We start from the raw sequence: 23,678 nt of genomic DNA on the forward strand, positions 1-23,678 counted from the left end.
TCCACTACTCCTTACTACCTTCTCCTAATGCAAAACTGGTGAAATTCAAGTCAGGAGACAAATATTAAGTTCCTGCTATGTGCCAATTACCATGATAGGTTATGTGAAGAGGAGCAAAGATTAATAAGATCATGCCTTTGTCAATTATGAAATTCAACAGTTGTCACCTCTTGTTTTTGACTCATGGACCTACAATGGCTCCCTCTTGCATTTTATACAAAATCCAGATTCATCAGCTCTAATCAAAGTAGTCCATCAACTCTTCCCATAATCTGCACTCTCTTTCCATTCTCATTCCACTCGACTCTCCAACACAGTTGTACTGTTGGTGATTCAACTTCCATAGGGGCCGCTACAGTATCATTCTGCATTTGCTCTTTCTCCTTAGAATCTCTCTGTTCCTCACATTGCATTTAGGTACTAAACTTTGTCCATCCTTCTTCCAAGATCACTGCCACCAAATGGACATTCTATCTGCCCTTCAATTGTATCTTTTTCTGTGACCTTTTATCAAGTATGTATGTAGTTTACATTATATTTTTCTGTTGCTTTGTACAACTTAATTGTTTCAAGTATGTGGAATGAGAATACTAAGAGCAAGCTTCATATCATTGGGATCCTCCATTCTTTCAATCAAGTACCGCCTACTTGTACCTCTATCTAATAGAACTTTCTGGGATGATGGAAACACTTTGCATCCGCACTGTTCCACACGGTAATTACTTGCCACATGTGACTATTGAGTAGTTGATGTGGCTTCTGTGCCTGGGAAAGTGAACTTAATTTTACTTAACTTTATTTATTTTCGATTTAAGTGGTCACCTGTGGTTACCGTAACAGATAGTGTAGTAAAACTGTTACGTAAAATTTCAGTGATGAATAAACTACAAAATTATCTGAGTAGACTTATAATAGCAGAGAAATTTTATTAAACCATCCAGTTGATAACAGAAAGATCAATGTATATGAAGCAGGTGGTTTGAATTTATAAGAAAACACTTGTTCTATCTTTTATTATTAAGTTTAATTGCACAGTCAGGATATGTGTGTTATGAAGAGCAAATCTGGTCAATTCTTAGAAACTCTTACAAATCTTAATATAAAATAGAAAAGTGAAGTTCAGTTCTTTAATGAGCAAAGTGAATATTTTCAACTCTTAGGTGGAAAATTTTCTCATAGCAGGGTTTTCTACAAAAGTTGAGCTAAAGATATTTTAATGGTGTATGGGCCTTATGTTAAAAATTACTAAACTGTAATTGATTTCATGAGAGCCCAAATTTGTAAGTCTGTGAATTCAAAAATCCACACAGGGTTTACCTTTTAAATCATAGAAAATTACTCCTTTTCTGATTGGCAAGGAAGATTATAATGTCTGTATTTTGAATTTACAAGCTGTGAAACAATCATTGACCTCATGAAGCTTCCATTATGCACAAGGAATGTGAAACAGGAAGAAAAAATGTATTTGAAATCACTAAAAATAATTTAACATATTTATATGATTACTTATACTGGGTGCACAGAAAATCTCTTTTGTAGAAATACAACATGGCCTCGGCTTTCTAAATATGATAGTATCTTTCTTTAATTTACTAGCACTGGCTCACTGAACTGGAAATTTTAGCAATGGTCTTTGCCGCTGCCATTCATGATTACGAGCATACAGGAACCACAAACAACTTCCATATTCAGACAAGGTAAGTTATATAAAGTATAAACTTTTCTAACTTAAAATTTGAAATTTATTTTTCTACGTATTATTTATTTTTAAGAAAATTTAAAAAATAACAGTGAAGATGTCTAGTAAGTAGTTTTAATGGATTTTAGCAAAATTCCTTAAGTTACAATCAATTATTTATCAAGAAAACTGTATAAATATTTGGTGAGATATTTAGCAATTTAAAGAATGTAAAAATGCATCAGATAATTTCTCTCTGCCCAGAACTTATGCTTTGAACTATCACACAAGTCAGACGTCTACTGACTGAGATGAATCTCGCAACATATTATTTAAGGCATGAGTTTAGTATCATTATGTATTTGAAAGTAATAAAATTGTGCTTCTGAAAAAAAATCAAAGAAACCTTATTTCCAGGTTAGTGTGAAGTACTAAATTTACAATAATTAGAAAATGAGATTTTTAATGATGGTAATAATGGCAGTTATTAGAATCAAAATACCAGAGTGGAGATATATCTGTCTGCTAGGGCTGTTATCACAAATTCACAGATTGGGTGGTTTAAATAACAGAAATTTTCTCACAGTTCTGAAGTCTAGAAGTCCAAGAAGTGTCAGCAGGTTTGGCTTCTGTAGAAGCCTCTCTGCTTGACTTACAGGTGGCCACCTTCTCACTGTCTTCACATGGCTTTTTCTCTGTGGGTACACATTCTTGGTATCTCTTCTTCTTCTTGTGAGAACGTCACACATATTGGATTAGGCCACACCCTGATAGTCTTATTTAACTTTAATTACCTCTTCAAATGCCTTATCTCCAAATACAGTCACATTCTAAAGTACAAGGGGTGAGGACTTCAACATACGAATTTTGGGGTGACATAATTCATTTCATAACAGAAAGGTGCTCTGTGTTCTTTTTGGTTGCACAGAGATCTCAGTGCCTGGGAGGCAGTATGCGTCTAGGACCCATCGTGATCCAACTTTCTATATATAGGATCCTGACATTTCTCTAAGTCTTTCACTAGTCAGAGATGCTTGAGATGGAGATGGAAGTTGAGAGACTGATGTTTCTCTGGAACTACTATAGAACCCTCCAGGCTTATTAAAGGAAAACTAAATTTATTTTTTTGGTTTTTTCTTTTTTTTAATTAATAGACTTTATTTCTTAGAGCAGTTTTAGATTTATAGAAAAACTGAACAGAAAGTACATAGTTCCCATATACTCTCTTTCCCCACCCCCACAGTTTACCCTTTTGTTAACATCTTGCATCAGTATGGTACATTTGTTATAATGAACCACTACTGATAAATTATTATTAACTAAAGCCCATAGTACACATTAGAGTTTAGTCTTTGAGTTACACATTGTATGGGTTTTACAAATGTATAATGCCATGTATCCACCATTATAGTATCATACACAATAGTTTCACTGTCCTAAAATCCCCTGTGCTTCACCTATTCATTCCTCCCTTCCTTCCTACCCCCTTACACCTGACAACCTCTGGTTTTGTTAATATTTTATGGTTTTTCCTTTTCTAAAATGTCATATAGTTGAAATCCTATGATATGAAGCCTTCTCAGACTGGTTTCTTTCACTTAATAATATGCATTTAAGGTTCCTCATGTCTTTCCATGGCTTGATAGCTCATTCATTTTCATTGGTGAACAATATTCCATTGTATGGATGTGGCAGAGTTTGTTTCCTTATTTGCCTATGAAGGATATCTTGGTTACTTCCAAATTTTGGAATAAAGGTTATGAATAAAGGGGCTATCAATATTCATGTGCAGATTTTGTGTGATCTGTTCATTTGCTTTTTAATAGCAATATTTCTAACAATTTTACAGCTATAGGAAATTATTTTTTAATGTGGATATCATAGGAACATTTTATTAAAAGATTAGACATTTTTAGAGCTTTCAGTGACTACAGTGACAGAGCCACATTATGGATCATCTAGTCAAGGCCTCACAATTCAAAAAGTGAAAACAAAGACCGCAGGAGATGAAATGACCTATCTGTATGCATGTAGTCAGTTGATGACAGTGGCAGAATTGAGAAGCTGAGAAGAGGGACATTCTCAATCCAGTCTACTCATACAACCTGACCCCATGACCAAGGCAGATACATGAGCGTTCCAGTCTTCTATAGCCTGAAATGGGGTGGGCTTAGATAACATGGCCCCTTGATGGAGACAGAGGAATAGTTGAAATTCCAACAGTGAAATATTGAGGAAGGCATTCTGTCTATCCCCAGAGTCCCTGAGATTGACAGACTGTGAAGGGAAAAGGCAGACCTGGAGGTCTGGTCATGTGGAAAAGGATGTTATTAACCTACACATTTGCAGAGTAGAGGGAGCTATTCTGTTTTTGTGTCAAACATCAAAGCAAAGGTAGACCGTGCACATCATTTTTGTTTGCCTAAGGCTCTTCAACATCCATTGAATCCATAATGAGTAAGATTTTAATTAAAGACAGCTTATTACTGAGCCGGGCCCTGTATCGGACTCCAGTTTTAGGAATTGGAGATGGGAGCAAGTGATTGGTTACCCGTGAACATTTCTTGTTTCTACTCTGAAAAGTGAAGGCAATGGACTAGCCTTCTCCAGCGGCAGTGTCAGGACATCACTTCTAGCTTTCTCCTTACTATCCATTTACAACTGATGAAGAGTCCTGACTTACATATGCTTTGGACTGCAGAGAAGGAGAAAAAAAATGGAGAAAAAAGAAGAGGAGGAGGAGGAGAAGGTGAAGTAAAGAAAGAGGAGAGGGAGGAAGAAGAATTCATTTTCCCCCCAATTTTACATTAAGAAACTTTGTATATAAAGGGAAGAAAAGGGCTAGTATTTTATTTATTTTCTTAGAAATTGCCTACTGGGATCAATTTAAAGGATTAATTATACAAGAATTTGAAATTTCTATGAACGAAAATGTTGTAATGACCATAAATGCAACAATATAACGTGCTTTTAAAACTCTATCACCTTTACATTTTGTCCAAGAAAAAATAAGGTCTTACATTACAAGTATCAATAATTCTATTGTATTTTATATAATTCATTGTTACTTGGATTTAGAATGCTTTTCTCATGTGGAAAACTATATGCTGGATAATGCAAACTAAAAAATAATTTAGAACATAGTACAATGCTAGATTTGAGTTCAATACAGACATTATAATTCATGAAATCCTTGAAAGTGTAAATAAATGGATATAATTTCTTTTTTGTGAAAAGAAAATACCGAGCTACCTGTTACCATGGATACTGAATGTTGCTTAGAGTTTTGTTCTTTTCTTAGCAGTCAAAGACCATCTCAAACATTAAGATGGTGCTTTATTCTCAGAATCTTATTGGATTTATGAGACAAAATCATAATAGTTTGCTACGATTAAATCTGATTCAAAGATACATCTTTGCCTACTGCTGAAAGTAAAAGACAGTGATACTTGGAGCCATGTCATGTAATTATGCTGCCGTGGCTAGATTTGAGGCCAGATGATACAAATGTTGTATGATTTACAAGCCAGTTTTCCCATGATCTGAGTGAACTTCTGGAGATACTTGGGTAAGATATATTCAGTTCTCTCTTAAGGTTTGCAGGTATACTTTTCTGTATACTGAGTTATGATTATTGGCTAAAGAATTTTTAGGCCATAGTTGAGATGAAAAGAAATCTATTTTGGAATTATGTACCATTAGCTAACTACATATGTTTTTCTACTTTTATGACAGTTCTAGAAACAAAAGATGAAGTAATTGTTCTGCCTCCTAGGCCATTTTCCCTATGTTGGATTAATAATAAAGCTTGGTTTATTCAGTAGATTATTAGATACAGATCTCAAATAGGTTACTTGCAACCAAAACCAGGTTTCTTTAGTTCTTTCTTTTATTTATCCTTGCCTATTCTTTGGTAAACGTTCAGTGGTAAAGTCAGTTCTATAACCAGTACTACTGACTGAAAAGCCTAAAACAGTTAAGTCTTAGTGAGGTAGTTGCAGTGCTGACAGAGTATATGTCTACTACAAGGAAGGAAAAATGAAGAGTCTGCGCATTGTGGCAAGTGGAAGCAAAGGTGCACAGGTTTTAACTTGACTTTCCTTTTGCTATTTTTGTTGCTTTCAATTTGGCAACCTGTATGAGTGGATTTACCATTTTAATACATTATACATAGTGGCCCTGCTTCCATTCCACACTTGCAAAATGATCTGTCACCCTAAGAGGACAGAGGAAGAAGCCAGGGCTCCATTATACAGATCTGAGAATGCTTGGAACATTTCATACTTTATGCTGGAATACTAAGTTCAACAATGCTACTTGAAGTAGTTTATTTGCTCGAATGATGTGGAAATATGGACAGGTGAAAAGCAAAAACTTCCCTTGACGAATTTATCATTTCAAAATATAATGTTTATTATAAATTGGTGGTAAAACACACATTTTAAATTTGGGTTTTTTTTAAAGTTTTCTCAGTTAATTTAATGCTGTAGGAGCTAAATATTCAGATTGAATCACAACATAAGGGAGAAAAAAACTAAAATCATAAATAGATCAAATGATTTTCATCATCCCCTCCACCCTCCATCCAAAGTAATTTTATTCCAAGAGAATACCAAATAGTTGGTAATCAACTATCTGGAATGGTTTGATTCATCAGCAGAAGGATTGATTCATTCAATGATTGAATGAGGATATCAGGTAATTTTTTTTTCTCTGTTTGACATATCTAGATTATCTTACAGGTATCTGGATTACAAACTGTAAGAAAAAGGGATAAGTATATTCAAACTATGATAATTAAAAGTAAGCTAAGCACTATGACCAAATGGGTGAATTAAGGAAATCATCATATCAACATGTTAAAGAAGAAAAACACATGATCATATCAAAATGCAGAAAAGGCATTTGACAAAATCCAACACCATTCATGATAAAAGTGCTTAGCAAACTAGGAATAACAGAGACCTTTCTCAACTTGATAAAGAAGATCTACAACAAACTAACAATGAACCTCACACTTAACAGTGAGAACCTCAAAGCTTTCCCATTAAGGTCAGGAACACGGCAAGGATGTTCTCTCACTACCTTTTTTTAACATCGTAGTGGAAGTCCTAGTTAATGCAATAAGGCAATGAAAGGAAACAAAAGGTATAGAGACTGGGAAAGAAAGCATAAAACTGTCTTTGTTCTCAAGTTACATGATAATCTATATAGAAAATCCAAAAGAATTGACAAAAAATTCCTAAAACTAATAAGCAATTATAGCAATTTTGCAGAATGTAAGGTTAGCACACAAAATTCAGGCATTTTCCCATATGCCAGTGATGAACAAGTGGAATTTGAAATTAAAATCACAATATCATTTACATTAGCATCAAAGAATTGAAATACTTAGGTATAAACCTAACAAAATATGTATAAGATGTATATTAGGAAAACTGCAAAAATCTGAGGACAGAATTCAGAGAAGAACTAAATCAATGGAGAGGTATTCCATGTTCACGGTAGGAAGACTCAGTATTGTCAAGACGTCAGTTCTTCTCAACTTGATCTATAGATTCAAAGCAATCCCAGTCCAACTCCCAACAAATTATTTTGTGGATGTTGACAAGCAGATTTAAAGTTTATATGGGAAGGCAAAAGACCCAGAATAGCCAACACGTTACTGAAAGAGAAGAACAGAGTTGGAGAATTGATGCTATCTAACTTCAAGACTCACTATAAAGCTATAGTAGTCAAGATAGTGTGGTATTGGTAAAAGAATAAACAAATAGATCAGTGGAACAGAAGAAAGATCCCAGAAATAGACACACATAAAATATAGTCAACTGATCTTTGATAAAGGAGCAAAGGCAATGCAATAGGCCAAAGATAGTCTAGTCTCTTCAACAGATGAATCTGAAACTATGGAACATGCAAAAAAATAAATCTAGACACAGACCTTATTCTCCTCACAAAAACTAACTCAAAATGGATAGACCTAAATGTAAAATGCAAAACTATGAAACTCCTAGAAGTTAACATAAGAGAAAACCTAGATGATCTTGAATGTGGCAATGAATTTTTAGATACAACACTAAAGGCAAAATTCATAAAAAATAATTGATAAGCTGGACTTCATTAAAATTAAGAACTTATGCTCTGTAAATGACAATATCAAAATAATTAGACTGTACACAAAGTGGGAGAAAATATTTGTAAAAGATATATCTGATAAGGGACTGTTATGCAAAATAAACAAAAAACTCTTTAAACTCCACATTAAAAATGTGCTTCAACAGACACCGCACAAAGAAGATATACAAATGGAAAATTAGCATATGAAAAGGTGTTCCACATTACATGTCATTAGGCAAATGCCAGTTACAACAATGAGAGATCACTACAGATCTACTACAATGGCTAAAATCTGGAACACTGACAACAACAATTGTTGGTGAGGATGTGTAGCCACTGGACCTCTCCTGCATTGTAGTGGGAATGCAAAATGGTACAGCCATTTGGGAAGACAGTTTGGCAGTTTCTCAGAAAATGAAACATATTCTTACCATACAATCCAGCAGTCAAATTCCTTGGTATTTATCCAAAGGAGCTGAAAAATTATGTCCACACAAAAACCTGAACATGGATATTTATAGCAGCTTTATTCATAATGGCCAAAACTTGGAAGCAACTGAGAAATCCTTCAGTAGGTGAAAGGATAAATCGTGATAGATCCAGACAATGGACTATTACTCGTGTTCAAAAGAATCGAGCTATTAAGCCACAAAAAGACATGGAGGAATCTTACATGCATATTACGAAGTGCAAGAATCCAGTCTGAAAGGGTTACATACTATATGATTTTAAATATATGACATTCTGCAAAAGCCAAAACTATGGAGACAACAAAAAGATCAGTGGTTGCCAGGGGTTACAGGCATGGGAGGGATGAACAAACCGAGCACAGAGGATTTCTATGGCAGTGAAAATACTCAGTGTAATGTCAGAATGGTGGATGAATGTCATTGTACATCTGTCCAAACGCACAGGATGTGCAACACCAAGAGTGAATTCTAATGTAAACTATGGATTTTGGGTGATAATAACGTTCAATGTAGACCTATAAATTATAACCAAAGTACCATTCTGGTGGGGGATGTTGATAATGAGGGGGAGGTTTTACATGTCTGGGGTGTCGGGGTATATGGAAATCTCTATACCTTCTGCTCAATTTTGCTGTGAACCTACAACTGCTGTAAAAAATAAAGTCTGTATTTTTAAAGCTATCATATGGTTAAAAAAAAAAGAAACTAAGTACTTCCATAAATTTAGGTGTTCGATTACAGAATTCTTGATGAGAAGAATCTTGTGACTTGAGTATTTTTAGTGAACACTCATGAAGTCTAAAAGAAATCCTCTACTGGACGTTTTGTTTTTAATTCTTAGGTCAGATGTTGCCCTTTTGTATAATGATCGCTCTGTCCTTGAGAATCACCACGTGAGTGCCGCTTATCGACTTATGCAAGAAGAAGAAATGAATGTTTTGATAAATTTATCCAAAGATGACTGGAGGTGAGTTTCAAAGAAAGCCCAGAGGAAATTTAATTTCAGGAAAAAGTTAAATTATGTGATTTAAAGTGAAAAAAAAAAAAACAGAAGAAATTCAATCCCTTACTCATATTGTAAAAATCCCCCTTGACTGGATGACTCTGAGGAGGATTAGTACCTAGAAGATGTGGTTCAGGAGCCAGGCTCTGCTGGGTGGAGTTAAGCTATTTTCCAGGCTAATACCACACCTGTATACATCAAAGCCAATCACAAGACTGCATACCACACAACACGTACTTTAGGATACATAATGATGTACTCTCTGGAATGGAGCTCTGCTTAATTGTACCAATACATGGTCCTAAATAAATTCAAAATCTTTGTGTAATATGGATTACTTCATATATTACTTTTCTATATGTGGAGTTTAACTTTTTTAAAAAATAAAAAAATTCACTATTTAAAGGAAAAAATTACAAATGTAATATACTAAAATGACCCTGAGGCAGAGGGAAATCTTACCTGTTTCTCCAAGGCATCCATCTGCTTCGGAAGAAAAAAAAAATCATGGATCAGTGATACTTGTCGCCATATAAAGGAAAATAACAATATGTACCCACCCCTATAACTCAGCATAACTTTTCCTTTTTCTTGATCCTTTGGTCATCATCAGCCCCTTCATTTGACTATAGGGCTGTCAGATTTAGCAAATAAAAGTAAGGGATGTCCAGTTAAGTATGAATTTCTGATAAAACATAGAAATTTTTAGTGCAAATATGTCTGGATATCCCTACTAGTCAATGAGACCTACTTATACTTAAAAAAAAAAAAAAAAGCCTTATCTATAACAAAGATTTTGTTAAAAGTTAGTTAATGGGCCAAAAAGTTTCCCATTTAAATATCAGAGGTTTTCATTTTTTCTTTAAATCGAGGTAAAATAAAAGAAGTGCCTTGGGATCAAGAACTGCCTCAAAATAAATGAATGACGGGGAGCCTGGGTGGCTCAGTCAGTTGGGTGTCTGCCTTGGGCTCCGGTCCTGATCTCAGAGTTCTGGGATGGAGTTGGGCATGGGGCTCCCTGCTCCGTGGGGAGTCTGCTTCTCCTTCTCCCTCTGCTCCCTCTGGTTGTGCTCTCTGTCTGTCAAATAAATAAATAAAATCTTTTAAAAAAATGAATGAATAAATGATTAATTCAAGATTTAAAACAAGCCCTAATTTCTGATGGTTACTTTTCTGAATACTTTCTGGTTTTTCAAGGCCATTTTTGAAACTGTGTAAAAAATATGGACTCACTTTTGCAACTATAGAAGCAGATCTAATGTGGGTGGAAGGAGGCACTTTGTTTTGGGAAACTGGTTTGAGCCTTTCATTTTATTTTGCAAACCCAGTTGGGTTTCCAGCTAAGAAGGCCAGCATCTAATTGTAAAAGGATTTTAAAGCTACCACTGCTGGGTTATGTGGAGAATAGAAGAGCAAAGGTAGGCATAGGGAGATAAGTTTGGAGGCATTTCCTGCGGTCCAAGAGATGATTATTTACATTTAGAGTATTAATTTAATTTTTCACCAGTGATTATTATTTCCAGAGATAGCATTTATTTATTAATTTTTACAGTTATTCCTTTGAATTAACCTTTTTCCTTCTCAAAGTTGATTCTGTTGCTCTTTCAGTGTGATTTTTTTCTACTACATTTTTGTTCTTTAACATCTTTATTATTCTAATAATTCATTCCTGTAACATTTTATAAATTTCTGTACAGGAACTTCTCAGAATCATCCTAATTGAATATTTTTATAGAATTATTTTAACAAATGCTATAATATCATATAGATTATGGAATTTAACAGATCCAACATTGTTTCTAAAAAGCTACAGAAGATACATTTGCTAATATAAAGTTGATAACATGTTACCACAAATTAAAATATGAATAGTTTTTTAGAGATTTGAGGTTTTTCTGCTTGCATACCTATTTATTTCTTGAAGTAACTTTAGTAAACATAAATGCAATAATTTAAAAATTTTGGTAAGGAAGATTCATAAATAAAATAATTTCCCTTGTGTACTATTTTGCCTAGCTTATCGATACATTCTTAGTTGATTATTGATAATATCTAGCATTTACTAATCACTTATTTGCAAAGTACAATGTGCTAAATTTTATAGATTTCATAAAACTTTTGTCTCATTTTTCCTTAGTATGAATATTTTGAATTCAGTTGCTATTGTAATATGGGTCTCTTCATAATTCCAGAGACAAAATGTAACTAAGAATAATTTTAGGGGCACCTGGGTGGCTCAGTTGGTTAAGTGTCTGCTTTCCACTCAGGTCATGATCCCAAAGTCCAGGGATTGGTCCAGCCCCTCATCAGGTTCCCTGCTCAATGGGGAGTCTTCTTCTCCCTCTGCCCCTCACCCTGCTCATGCTGTCTTGCATGCTGTTCTGTCTGTCAAATAAATACATAAAATCTTAAAAAAAAAAAAAAAGAATAATTTTATTGCCTCCTTTTAGTTTCCATTCCTTTAATATTTGGGTAAAAGTATTCTAAGCAAGCTATCCAATATCATCAACAGTAATCAGAATATGATTTCTCACAGTGCCCATCTAAAAATCCATTTTAATTGAGCACCCATAATTTTCAGCAAGCACCTCTAATATGTGGTTGTTTTAAAAACAAATCATTCAGTCATACAAACTTTAGATTAAATATCTTCGACACAGATTATAATTCAACTTTACCACACACCTTTTATTTAGCTTATTCTATTGGCCATGCCACAGAATGAAAATAAAATATGATTTCCAGTGTAAGTGACCTTTTTACCTATCTGTACTGAGCAAGCAATGACTTGTAGAACATGCAAGCTTTTGCTGAGGTGATCAATTTCCTACTTAGTGTGAGAATATGTTATTCATGCACAGATTTTGTGATATGGTCAATGTATAGCTCAGATTAAAATTTGATTAAAATTTCAATAGTACTAATAGCTCTGTCTACAATATATTGTAGAATCAGGGTCCCAAAGGCTGAAATGGAGAATCCCCACCCACTTTAGCATCTTGTCTTCTCTGGGGTTCTTATGATAGAAGGTTGGCACAGGGAAGTGGTCCAAGTGTCAGCTTTAGGAGTGGGAACTCTTGGGGTTGAATCTTATCTCTGCCATCTACCAGCTGCCTGTGTGACTGGGCAAAACTCAGTCTTCTCTGGTGTGAAATCATAATAGCTCCGCATATGAAAGCACCTAGCATACTGCTTGTATTGAATAAATCCTGAATACGTGGTGGTGGTTTTAATAATAGCAAATCCTGCATTTACAATTATTTTTTTAAGTTGGTCAGGATCCTTTCAGATAGAAAAATAGTATTTAGGAATTATGAATAGGAGAGGGTTGTGGGTGTGCATGGGGGAAACATCCAGTTCTTTAAGGGGAGATGATAAACAGCATCATTCACAGATCACTCCTGGCAACTTCCTAAAGCCATAAGAGTTAAAGGGTGAAATAATGTCAGAGTTTGTGAGCTCTTTTACATTTAAGAAATAGCATTTTTGTGCTCATATCCATAAAGAAAAATAAAATTTAATTAGTAATACTTAAGGAAATGTTTTACTTGAGAATGATCAGGGGCCAAATGAACCTTTCTTCTTTTGATGACTCCACAGGGATCTTCGGAACCTAGTGATTGAAATGGTTTTGTCTACAGACATGTCAGGTCACTTCCAGCAAATTAAAAATATAAGAAACAGTTTGCAACAGCCTGAAGGGTAGGTTATTTTCTTCCGTCATGTTTAAGTTCCGTGGGCTTAGACTCAGAAAAGACTGTAATCGGTTACTTGGTTCTGATAATTTGAACATGTCCTTGGTTTGACAGGATTGACAAAGCCAAAACCATGTCCCTGATTCTCCATGCAGCAGACATCAGCCACCCAGCCAAATCCTGGCAGCTGCACCACCGCTGGACCATGGCCCTGATGGAGGAGTTTTTCCTACAGGTGCTTCTTTCACAATATGTGCAAATATGGAAATAGTGACTAGGCGTATTGACATGCACCTTTTTTTATACAGAATCCAGGACTTGTCTTACTGTTATCAACTGGCCACACATTCTTAGGGCTTTAAGCAGAATTCATTGATCTTTCAGATCAATGTATTTCATAATCCTATGTAGTATAATATAGGTTTTAAAGAGAGTCAAGTCTTGGATCTCAGATGCTACGCTTAGGAAAGAAAGGAAGAAATTAGCATTGTTGTTTGCTGTTAAGAGGTAAAATGCTAGAGTGGAGATGGCAAATATCTTTCATCATAAAATGGGAAAGGGGAGGATATATAGCACTGCTGTATACATCTTGTTGGTTAAAATTTAGTCATATATGCACAGTTGCAAGGGAGGCTGAGAAATGTAGTTTCTTGTTGGACATGAGCCAAGGTAAAAACTAGATTGTTATATGAAAAAGCAAGCTTGGACATGGGGAATGGCCAGTGGCCTCTACCACAAGTATACTTTTTTTTTTTAAAAATAGTATCCGTGTTCTGTTTCTACTCCCACCTGAGGTACCACAATACAATTGTGATGCTAACCACCCAGAGTTAGCATCAGTTCCCAAACTTAAAGGCTCGGTCTTCCATAAGAATGGCTTTACTTCAAGATGCCAACCTCAAGTGGGGCCTTAGGACACCAGCCCTTCTGACCACCAGTTATAAATAATTCAGGGGTTCCCATGACCCTCCTCAGGTTTGACAACTTGTTACAGTGACTCAAAGAACTCAAGAAAGCACTATATTTATGGTTATAGTTTGATTATAAAGAATACAAAAAGGAATAGCCAATTGACATCATATCTATTCTGAAGATATGAAGACCGAATATACTCTATTTGGAGGACTCTGGTTTCTGTCTCCCATTGTCAATGACTATGATATATGGTTTCACTTTAAAATAGCATGGAGTGCTATTAGTGCTAGAGAAAGTTATTGAGTAGCATCTTCCGAATTTAAGTATTTTCATACTAAAAATACTTTAAATATATTTTAATATATTTTGTGGCAAAAATCAACCAACAAAAAAAAAACACAAAAACACCACAAATGTTAAAACCTATCCAGTTCTACAGGGCCACTGTGCTCTATGGCCAAATAAAAATTATAATTTCATGTACTCAACTAAATATTAAACAGAAAATGGTAAATCTAAAAAGGACTTAGAGATCTTTAAGAACAGCTTTCTCATATTAGAGATGAAAAAAACAAATATGAAGAGATAAAATGACTTTGCTCAGGTTAAGAAAAAAATTTTAAATATTTTAAATGATCATGAAAACACAACCTGTGAAATTTTGTCAGATGCAGCTAAATCATTGCTTAGAGGAAATTTTATAGCTTTAAATGCTTATATAGAAAAGAACAAAAATATATATCAATCACCTGTGTTTCACCTAAATAAGCTGGAAGTTGGGAAAATCAAACCTCGATGATCAAAGGAAGTAACAAATACAAAGTTGACCAAAGGAGTAACAAAAATAAAAGCAGAAATCAGTGAAATAGAACAAAGACAAACGATAGCAAAAATTAACAAAGAAAGCAGTTCGTTCTTTGAAAAAAAATAATAAAATTATTAGCAAGTTTAAAAAGAGAAAAAAACACAAACTAGAAGTAAAAGAGAAGTTATCATTATGGACACTACATATAGCAAAAGGATAAGGAATATTATGCACAATTTATGCCAATACATTTGACAACTTAGAAGAAATCATCAGGAGTGGAGTTAAGATGGCGGAGGAGTAGGGGTCCCCTTTTTCAGCTGGTCCCCTGAGTCAAGCTGGATAGGTACCAGACCATCCTGAACACCCATGGAATCAGCCTGAGATGCAGGAAGATACATCTGGATCTCTACAAATGAACATCTCCAGCGCTGAGTATTGAGGTACGAAGTGGGGAGCCATGAATCCGCTCAGATATCAGAAGATAAACGGAAGAGGGAGGGAGCCTCCGCGCTTGGGCTCCTGGAAGCGATAGCCACCTGCACGGGGGAGTGGGCGGACTCGCGGATGGCACCCGCGAGAGAACAGACTGAGACCATGAGCCGGGGAATGCGCAGGACCAGTCTGAAAACCGGAGCTCCGGAGTGCACGAACCACACTGAAACGGAGCTCCAGAGCGCACGGGGGTGGCTGGCGGCTGGCGGTGTTAGAAACACAAAGGACAGAGACCTACCAGCCCTGGAAGTGAGGGCTGGGACGCCAGCTGTGGGGTGCACATCCCGGGACGCTGTAGGGTTTAGCAGCACCAAAAGAAACAGGGTTAAAGAGGCCAGAAGAGGGGCGCCTGGGTGGCACAGCGGTTAAGCGTCTGCCTTCGGCTCAGGGCGTGGGATGCTGCAGGGTTGAGTAGCACCAACAGTAACGGAGTTAAAGTGGCCAGAACATCAGTGGAGAACAGTCCTTGATCCCTCTGTTCTGAAACAGAGGCTGGGATTCGGCCACTGCTGCTCTGACTCTAAGAAGAGGCACAGCAAACGGCCAGGGAAAGCTGCTAGAGAACAAAAGCCTGGAAATACTGGCTCACAGTGTGCCCATCCCCATCCCCCCTCGCAGGGGACAGGGAGACTCTACCCAAACAGGGTTGCCTGAATATCAGCACGGCAGGCCCCTCCCCAAGAAGGCAGGCTGAAAAATCAAGAAGCCCACATCCCTAACGTCCCTAAAAAACAAGTGCACACTGCATGGGTCCTGGTCAATAATTTGGGCTCTGGAGAGCCCCACAACTTCTCCTCATCAGAATGACGAGAAGAAGAAATCCCCCCCAGCAAAGAAAAGACAATGAGTCTGTGGCCTCTGCCACAGAACTGATGGATATGGATATAACCAAATTATCAGAAATGGAATTCAGAGTAACAATGGTCAAGATGATGTGTAGACTTGAAAAAAGTATTAACGAAAATGTTAATGAGAATATAGACTCTCTAAGGGCGGAAATGAGAGCGAATCTGGCAGAAATTAAAAATGCTATGAATCAAATGCCGTCAAAACTAGAGGCTCTGACGGCCAGGGTGAATGAGGCAGAAGAACGTATCAGCAAATTGGAGGATGGGGTGGTAGAAGAGAAAGCTAAAACAGAAACTTGGCTCAAAAAAACCCAATCTCAAGAATGTAGGTTACGGGAGATTACTGACTCAATGAACGTTCCAATGTCAGAATCATCGGCATCCCCGAGGGGGTGGAGAAAAACAGAGAAAAATATCCTCCTGAACAGAGATTTGAACAAATTGTAGCTGAAAACTTCCCTAATCTAGCAAAGGAAACAAGCATTCGTGTCCAAGAGGCAGAAAGGACCCCTCCCAAGCTCAACCACAACAAACCTACGCCACGTCATGTCATAGTGCATTTAGCAAATATTAGATCCAAGGATACAGTATTGAAAGCAGCCAGGGCAAAGAAATTTCTCACGTACCAAGGCAAAGGTATCAGAATTATGTCAGACCTGTCAACACAGACCTGGAATGAGAGAAAGGGTTGGGGGGGGGGCATTTTTAAAGCTCTTTCAGAGAAAAACATGCAGCCAAGGATCCTTTATCCAGCAAGGCTGTCATTCAGAATTGATGCAGAGATAAGGACCTTCCAGAATTGCCAGTCACTGACCAATTTCATAATGACGAAACAGCCCTACAGGAGATATTAAGAGGGGTTCTATAAAAGTAAAAAGGCCCCAAGAGTGATACAGAACAGAAAGTCACAATCTATAGAAACAAAGACTTTACAGGCAACATGGTATCATTAAAAGCATATCTCTTAATAATCACTCTCAATGTAAATGGCCTAAATGCCCCATAAAACGCCACAGGGTTGCAGATTGGATAAAAAGACATGACCCATCCATTTGCTGTCTACAAGACACTCATTTTGAACCTAAAGATACATCCAGACTGAAAGTAAAGGGATGGAATACCATCTTTCATGCCAATGGACCTCAAAGGAAAGCTGGGGTAGCAATTTCCATGTCAGACAGATTGGATTTTAAACTAAAGACTATAGTTAGAGATACAGAAGGGCACTATATTATTCTTAATGGATGTATCCAATAAGTGGATATGACAATTATAAATATCTATGCCCCCAACAGGGGAGCAGCAAGATACACAAGCCAACTCTTAACCAGAATAAAGAGACATATAGATAAAAATACGTTAATAGTAGGGGACCTCAACACTCCACTATCAGCAATAGATAGATCACCTAACTAGAAAATCAACAAAGAAACAAGAGCTTTGAATGCCATACTAGACGAGTTGGACCTCATAGATATATATATATAGAACACTACACCCCAGAACAACAGAATACTCATTCTATTCTAATGCACATGGAACAGTCTCAAGAATAGATCATATGCTGGGTCACAAAACAGGTCTCAACCGATACCAAAAGCCTGAAATTATTCCCTGTATATTCTCAGACCACAATGCTTTGAAACTGGAACTCAACCACAAGGAAAAATTTGGAAGATACTCAAACACTTGGAGACTAGAACCATCCTGCTCAAGAATGATTCAATAAACCAAGAAATAAAAAATCAATTTAAACAATTTATGGAGACCAACAAGAATGAAAACACAACGGTCCAAAACCTATGGGACACTGCAAAGGCAGTCCTAAGGGGAAAATACATAGCCATCCAAGCCTCACTCAAAAGAATAGAAAAATCTAAAATGCAGTTTTTATATTCTCACCTCAAGAAGCTGGAACAGGAACAGAAGAACAGGCTAATCCACACAAGAGAAAGCAGTTGATCGAGATTAGAGCAGAGATCAATGAATTAGAAACCAGGAGCACATTAGAGCAGATTAACAGAACTAGAGCTGGTTCTTTGAAAGAATAAATAAAATAGATAAACCACTGGCAAGACTTATCCAAAAGAATAGAGAAAGGACCCAAATTAATAAAATTAGGAATGAAAAGGGAGAGGTCACAACCAACACCAATGAAATAGGAAGGATTATTAGAAACTTTTATCAACAGCTTTATGCCAATAAATTAAGCAACCTGGGAGAGATGGAGGCCTTCCTGGAAACCTATAAACTACCAGGACTGAAACAGGAAGAAATTGATTTTTTAAACAGACCAATTAGTTATGAAGAGGTTGAAACAGTGATTAAAAGCCTTCCAAAAAACAAAACTCCAGGACCTGACGGATTCCCTGGGGGATTCTACCAAACATTCAAAGAAGAAATAATACCTATTCTCCTAAAGCTATTTCAAAAAATAGAAACAGAAGGAAAACTACCAAACTCATTCTATGAGGCCAATATTACCTTGATCTCCAAACCAAGCAAAGACCCATCAAAAAGGAGAATTACAGACCGATTTCCTGGATGAATATGGACGCCAAAATTCTCAACAAGATCCTAGCTAATAGGATCCAACAGTACATTAAAAGGATTATCCATCATGACCAAGTGGGATTCATCCCTGGGATGCAGGGGTGGTTCAACATTCACAAATCGATCAGTGAAGAAATATCTTCTTTATATCAAGAAGAAAAAAGCCAAGAATCATATGATCCTCTCAATAGATGCAGAAAAGCATTTGACAAAATACAGCATCCTTTCCTGATTAAAACCCTTCAGAGTGTAGGGATAGATGGTCCATTCCTCAATCTCATAAAAACCATCTCCATCCCATTTACAATAGCACCAAAAACCATACGTTACCTTGGAATTAACTTAACCAGAGACGTAAAGGATCTATATTCTAGAAACTACAAATCACTCTTGAAAGACATTGAAGAAGACACAAAAAGATGGAAAAACATTCCATGCTCATGGATTGGAAGAATTAACATAGTTAAAATGTCCATGCTACCCAGAGCAATCTACACTTTCAATGCTATCCCAATCAAAATACCAATGACATTTTTCAAAGAACTGGAACAAACAGCCCTTAAATTTGTGTGGAAACAGAAAAGGCCACGTATCGCCAAGGAACTGTTGAAAAGGAAAAACAAAGCTGGGGGCATCACAATGCCAGATTTTGAGCTGTACTACAAAGCTGTGATCACAAAGACAGCATGGTACTAGCACAAAAACAGACACATAGACCAATGGAACAGAATAGAGAACCCAGAAATGGACCCTCAGCTCTTTGGGCAACTAATCTTTGATAAAGCAGGAAAAAACATCCGGTGGAAAAAAGACAGTCTCTTCAATAAATGGTGCTGGGAAAATTGGACAGCTACATGCAAAAGAATGAAACTTGACCACTCTCTCACACCATACACAAAGATAAACTCCAAATGGATGAAAGACCTCGATGTGAGACAGGAATCCATCAAAATCCTAGAGGAGAGCATAGGCAGCAACCTCTACGACATCGGCCACAGCAACCTTCTTCATGACACATCTCCAAAGGCAAGAGAAACAAAAGATAAAATGAACTTGTGGGACTTCATCAAGATAAAAAGCTTCTGCACAGCCAAGGAAACAGTCAAAAAAACTAAGAGGTAGCCCACGGAATGGGAGAATATATTCGCAAATGACACTACAGATAAAAGACTGGTATCCAAGATCTACAAAGAACTTCTCAAACTCAATACACAAGAAACAAACAAATCATAAAATGGGCAGAAGATATGAATAGACACTTTTCCAATGAAGACATACAAATGGCTAACAGACACATGAAAAAATGTTCAAAATCATTAGCCATCAGGGGAATTCAAATCCAAACCACACTGAGATACCACCTTATGCCAGTTAGAATGGCAAAAATTGACAAGGCAAGAAACAACAATTGTTGGAGAGGATGTGGAGAAAGGGGATCCCTCCTACATTGTTGGTGGGAATGCAAGTTGGTACAGCCACTCTGGAAAACAGTGTGGAGGTCCCTTAAAAAGTTAAAAATTGAGCTACCCTATGACCCAGCCATTGCACTACTGGGTATTTACCCCAACGATACAGACGTAGTGAAGAGAAGGGCCATATGCACCCCAATGTTCATAGCAGCATTGTCCACAATAGCTAAATCGTGGAAGGAGCCGAGATGCCCTTCAACAGATGACTGGATTAAGAAGTTGTCCATATATACAATGGAATATTACTCAGCTATCAAAAAGAACGATTTCTCAACATTTGCTGCAACATGGACGGCACTGGAGGAGATAATGCTAAGCAAAATAAGTCAAGCAGAGAAAGACAATTATCATTTGGTTTCTCTGATCTATGGAACATAAGAACTAGGAAGATTGGTAGGAGAAGAAAGGGATAAAGAAAGGGGGGGTAATCAGAAGGGGGAATGAAGCATGAGAGACTATGGACTCTGAGAAACAAACTGAAGGCTTCAGAGGGGAGGGGGGTGGGGGAATGGGATAGGCTGGTGATGGGTAGTAAGGAGGGCACGTATTGCATGGTGCACTGGGTGTTATTTGCAACTAATGAATCATGGAACTTTACATAAAAAACCAGGGATGTACTGTATGGTAACTAACATAATATAATAAAAAAATATTATTATTAAAAAAAAAAGAAATCATCAAATTCTTTGAAAGATAAATTACCAAAACAAACACAAGAAAAAAAAATATAATTTGTATATCCATATATCTATTTTTAAACGTTGAATTTAAATGTTTATTTTAATTAATTTAAAATATTATTTAAAACTATTTAAAATAATTCGGTTAATTTAAACTCTTTCCATGAAAAAAAAAATCAGGTTTAGATGGTTTCAATTCTTGATTCTCATTTCAGTTCTTAATTCAGTTGAGAGATGGTGAGTTCTCTCAAGCTTTTCAGAAAGAAATAATTCCAGTTTTAACACAGAGTGAGAGGGAAAATTATCAGTATAACCCTGACAAAGCCTGACGAAGATTTTGCAAGTAAAGAAAATTACACACCCATATCTGTCATGAACCTAGGTGCAGAACTCCTTTAAATGTTAGCAAATCCAATCCAGTGATATAGTAAAAGAGTACATATTATGACCTGAGTTGATTTAATATTAAAAAATCATTTAAAGTAATTTACTGTACTAAGAGAAAAAAAGAATCCTGCTGTCTTGTCAATAGATGCGGAAAACTAATTTGACAAAATTCAAAAGACACTAATTACAAAAACTTTCTGCAAACTAGAAATAGGGGACCTCTCTCAACATGGTAAAAAGTGTCTATAGCTTTCATAATACTTCCTGGTGAAATATTGAACACTTTCATGCTAAGTTCAAGATATCTGCTCTCACCACTTCCTTTCAACATGGCATTTGAAGCTCTAGCCATTACAATAAATAGAAGAAAATAAAGTATAGATTGGATAGAAATAAAAAGAACTGTCTTTATTTGCTGAAACATGAGCTTTTACATAGAAAATTTTAAGGAATCTCTAAAAAGCTGCTAGAACTGATAAATAAGTTTAACAGAATTGTAGGATCAATTGCAGTTTTGTATGCTGGCAACAAACAACTTCGAAATAAAAATTTCAATACAATATGATTTATAATAGCATAAAATAAAAAAATATTTGGGAATATATTTAATTAAATGCATATAAAGCCTAAACACTGAAAAGCACAGGATATCGTTGATAGAAGATTTTTAAAGACCCATCTATGTAGATTGAAAGGTTTACCACATTAATGGATTAACATGTTAAGATGTCAATTCTTCCAAAATTGTTTAATATACTTAACATAATCTTTATCACAAATTGTAACAGACTTTTTTATAGTAGTTGAAAGAAAGCTCATCCTAAAATCAACATGGAGATGTAAGAATCTAAAAACGGCCAAAATAATTTTGAAAAAGACTGAGATGAGAAAGTTGGAGAATTTACACCTCCTTATCACATGACTTAGTAGAAAGCAAGAGTCATCAAAGTAGTGTGTTATTAACATGAAGATAGGCAAATAGATCAGTAAAATAGAATAGTGATCCCATACTTACATGGTCATTTGATTTTCTACAAAAGCAATGAAACAGTTAAATGGAGAAAGGAAAGTTTGTAAATAGCAATGGAATGATACTTATTAAATATATGGCGGGAAAGGAATCTTGTCCCTTATATAAATATTGATTCAAGATTGACACCAGCCTTAATATAAAACCTGACTCTAAAGTTTGTAGAGGAAAACTTAGGAGAATATCTCTCTAATCTTGGGGGTAGCCAAATATTTCTTGGAGAAGACACAAAAAGCACTGCCTAGAAAAAGAAAAAAAAATTGGTCAAGTGGAGAAGAGCAAATTTTAAAGCTTCTTCTCTTCCAAAAATACCATTGAGACAAGCCATAGAGTGAGAGAAAATATTTGTACTACAAATATCTGTCCAAGAGCTGTTCACAGATTGCATGAAGAACTTCTACAAATCAGTAATAAAAAAAAAAAATCAGTCTAATTTGACCAGACATCTCATAAAAGAAAATACATAAATGGGTGATAAGTACATACAAGTACTCTCATTATTATTGCTTATCAAAGAATTGGACATTAAAGCACAATGAGATACCTCTACATCCTCACCATAATAGCTAAAATGGAAAGGACTGAAAATATTAAGTGTAATTGAGGATATGGAGCAACTGGACTCCAGTTGGAAGTCCAGGCATTGCCGGTAGAAGTATAAATCATTACAACCCATCTGAAAACTACTGGTTAACATTCACTAAAGTGAAACTTAATATCCCCTATGACCCAGCATGTCCACCCATAGGTATATAAATCAGAAAAATTGGTGCTTATGCTCACCAAATGTGGAGTAGTCATAAGAATATTACTTATGAGAGCCTAATATAAGAAACAGTCCAAATTTACATTAAAAATAGAAATGAATAAATAAATCATGGTGTAGTCATACAATGGAATACCATGCAACAATTAAAAAATGGACTAATAATACAAACAATGATAAATCTCAAAAAATACATACTAGATGATTCCATTTATATGAAGCTCAAAACTAGCAAAATTAACCTCTGATGATTGAAATCTGAACAATGGGTGCCTGTAGGAGGTGAGATTCACTGGAAAAAGTTAAGGGAATTTCTGGAGGTAATGGAAGTGTTTTGTATATTAATTGAGTGTTAATTACACAAACGTATTCATAATTTATGCTTTTAAGATTTGTAAGTACATTTTTCCTTGATTTAGAAAAGAATATATCGGAATAAAGGTGCTTCATCCATGACTTGAACTCTAAAAAACCAGTGTTAAGAAAAGTCTCTAAAAAAATTCCGGAGACTCTTCAAAATTACTGCTAGATATTCAAAGAGTATCATGACTTGTCTTATCCCTATCTTTTATTGATTTCAAACCAGACAAAGAATACCTTACAGAGCCATGAGAGTAATGAATTTAATGAAATTGAGGCCAGATGTTTTTGAAGTTCACTATCTTCTTGACTTTTCTAGAAAGGTAACTGATAATGAAGCTCCCAGCACACAGTGATTTTTGACAAATGAAATCCAGGGTAGAGGGAAACTGCTCCATAAGGCTATT

At 35.9% G+C, this 23,678-nt stretch overlaps 1 protein-coding gene across 4 annotated transcripts in view; it reads left to right on the forward strand.

The window, feature by feature from the left end:
* The window catches only part of PDE1A (phosphodiesterase 1A), a 241,138-nt gene that overhangs the window by 184,465 nt on the left and 32,995 nt on the right, over positions 1 to 23,678 (forward strand). For all 4 annotated transcript variants that reach the window (XM_008687225.2, XM_008687226.1, XM_008687221.1 and 1 more), the window contains exons 7-10: positions 1,597 to 1,697; positions 9,107 to 9,232; positions 12,869 to 12,970; positions 13,078 to 13,198. In XM_008687225.2, the coding sequence (XP_008685447.1) occupies positions 1,597 to 1,697; positions 9,107 to 9,232; positions 12,869 to 12,970; positions 13,078 to 13,198 (450 nt within the window). The remainder of the gene's footprint in view (positions 1 to 1,596; positions 1,698 to 9,106; positions 9,233 to 12,868; positions 12,971 to 13,077; positions 13,199 to 23,678) is intronic.

Source organism: Ursus maritimus, unplaced genomic scaffold, assembly GCF_017311325.1.
Source record: "Ursus maritimus isolate PB19 unplaced genomic scaffold, ASM1731132v1 scaffold_1, whole genome shotgun sequence".
Classification (NCBI taxonomy): domain Eukaryota; kingdom Metazoa; phylum Chordata; class Mammalia; order Carnivora; family Ursidae; genus Ursus; species Ursus maritimus.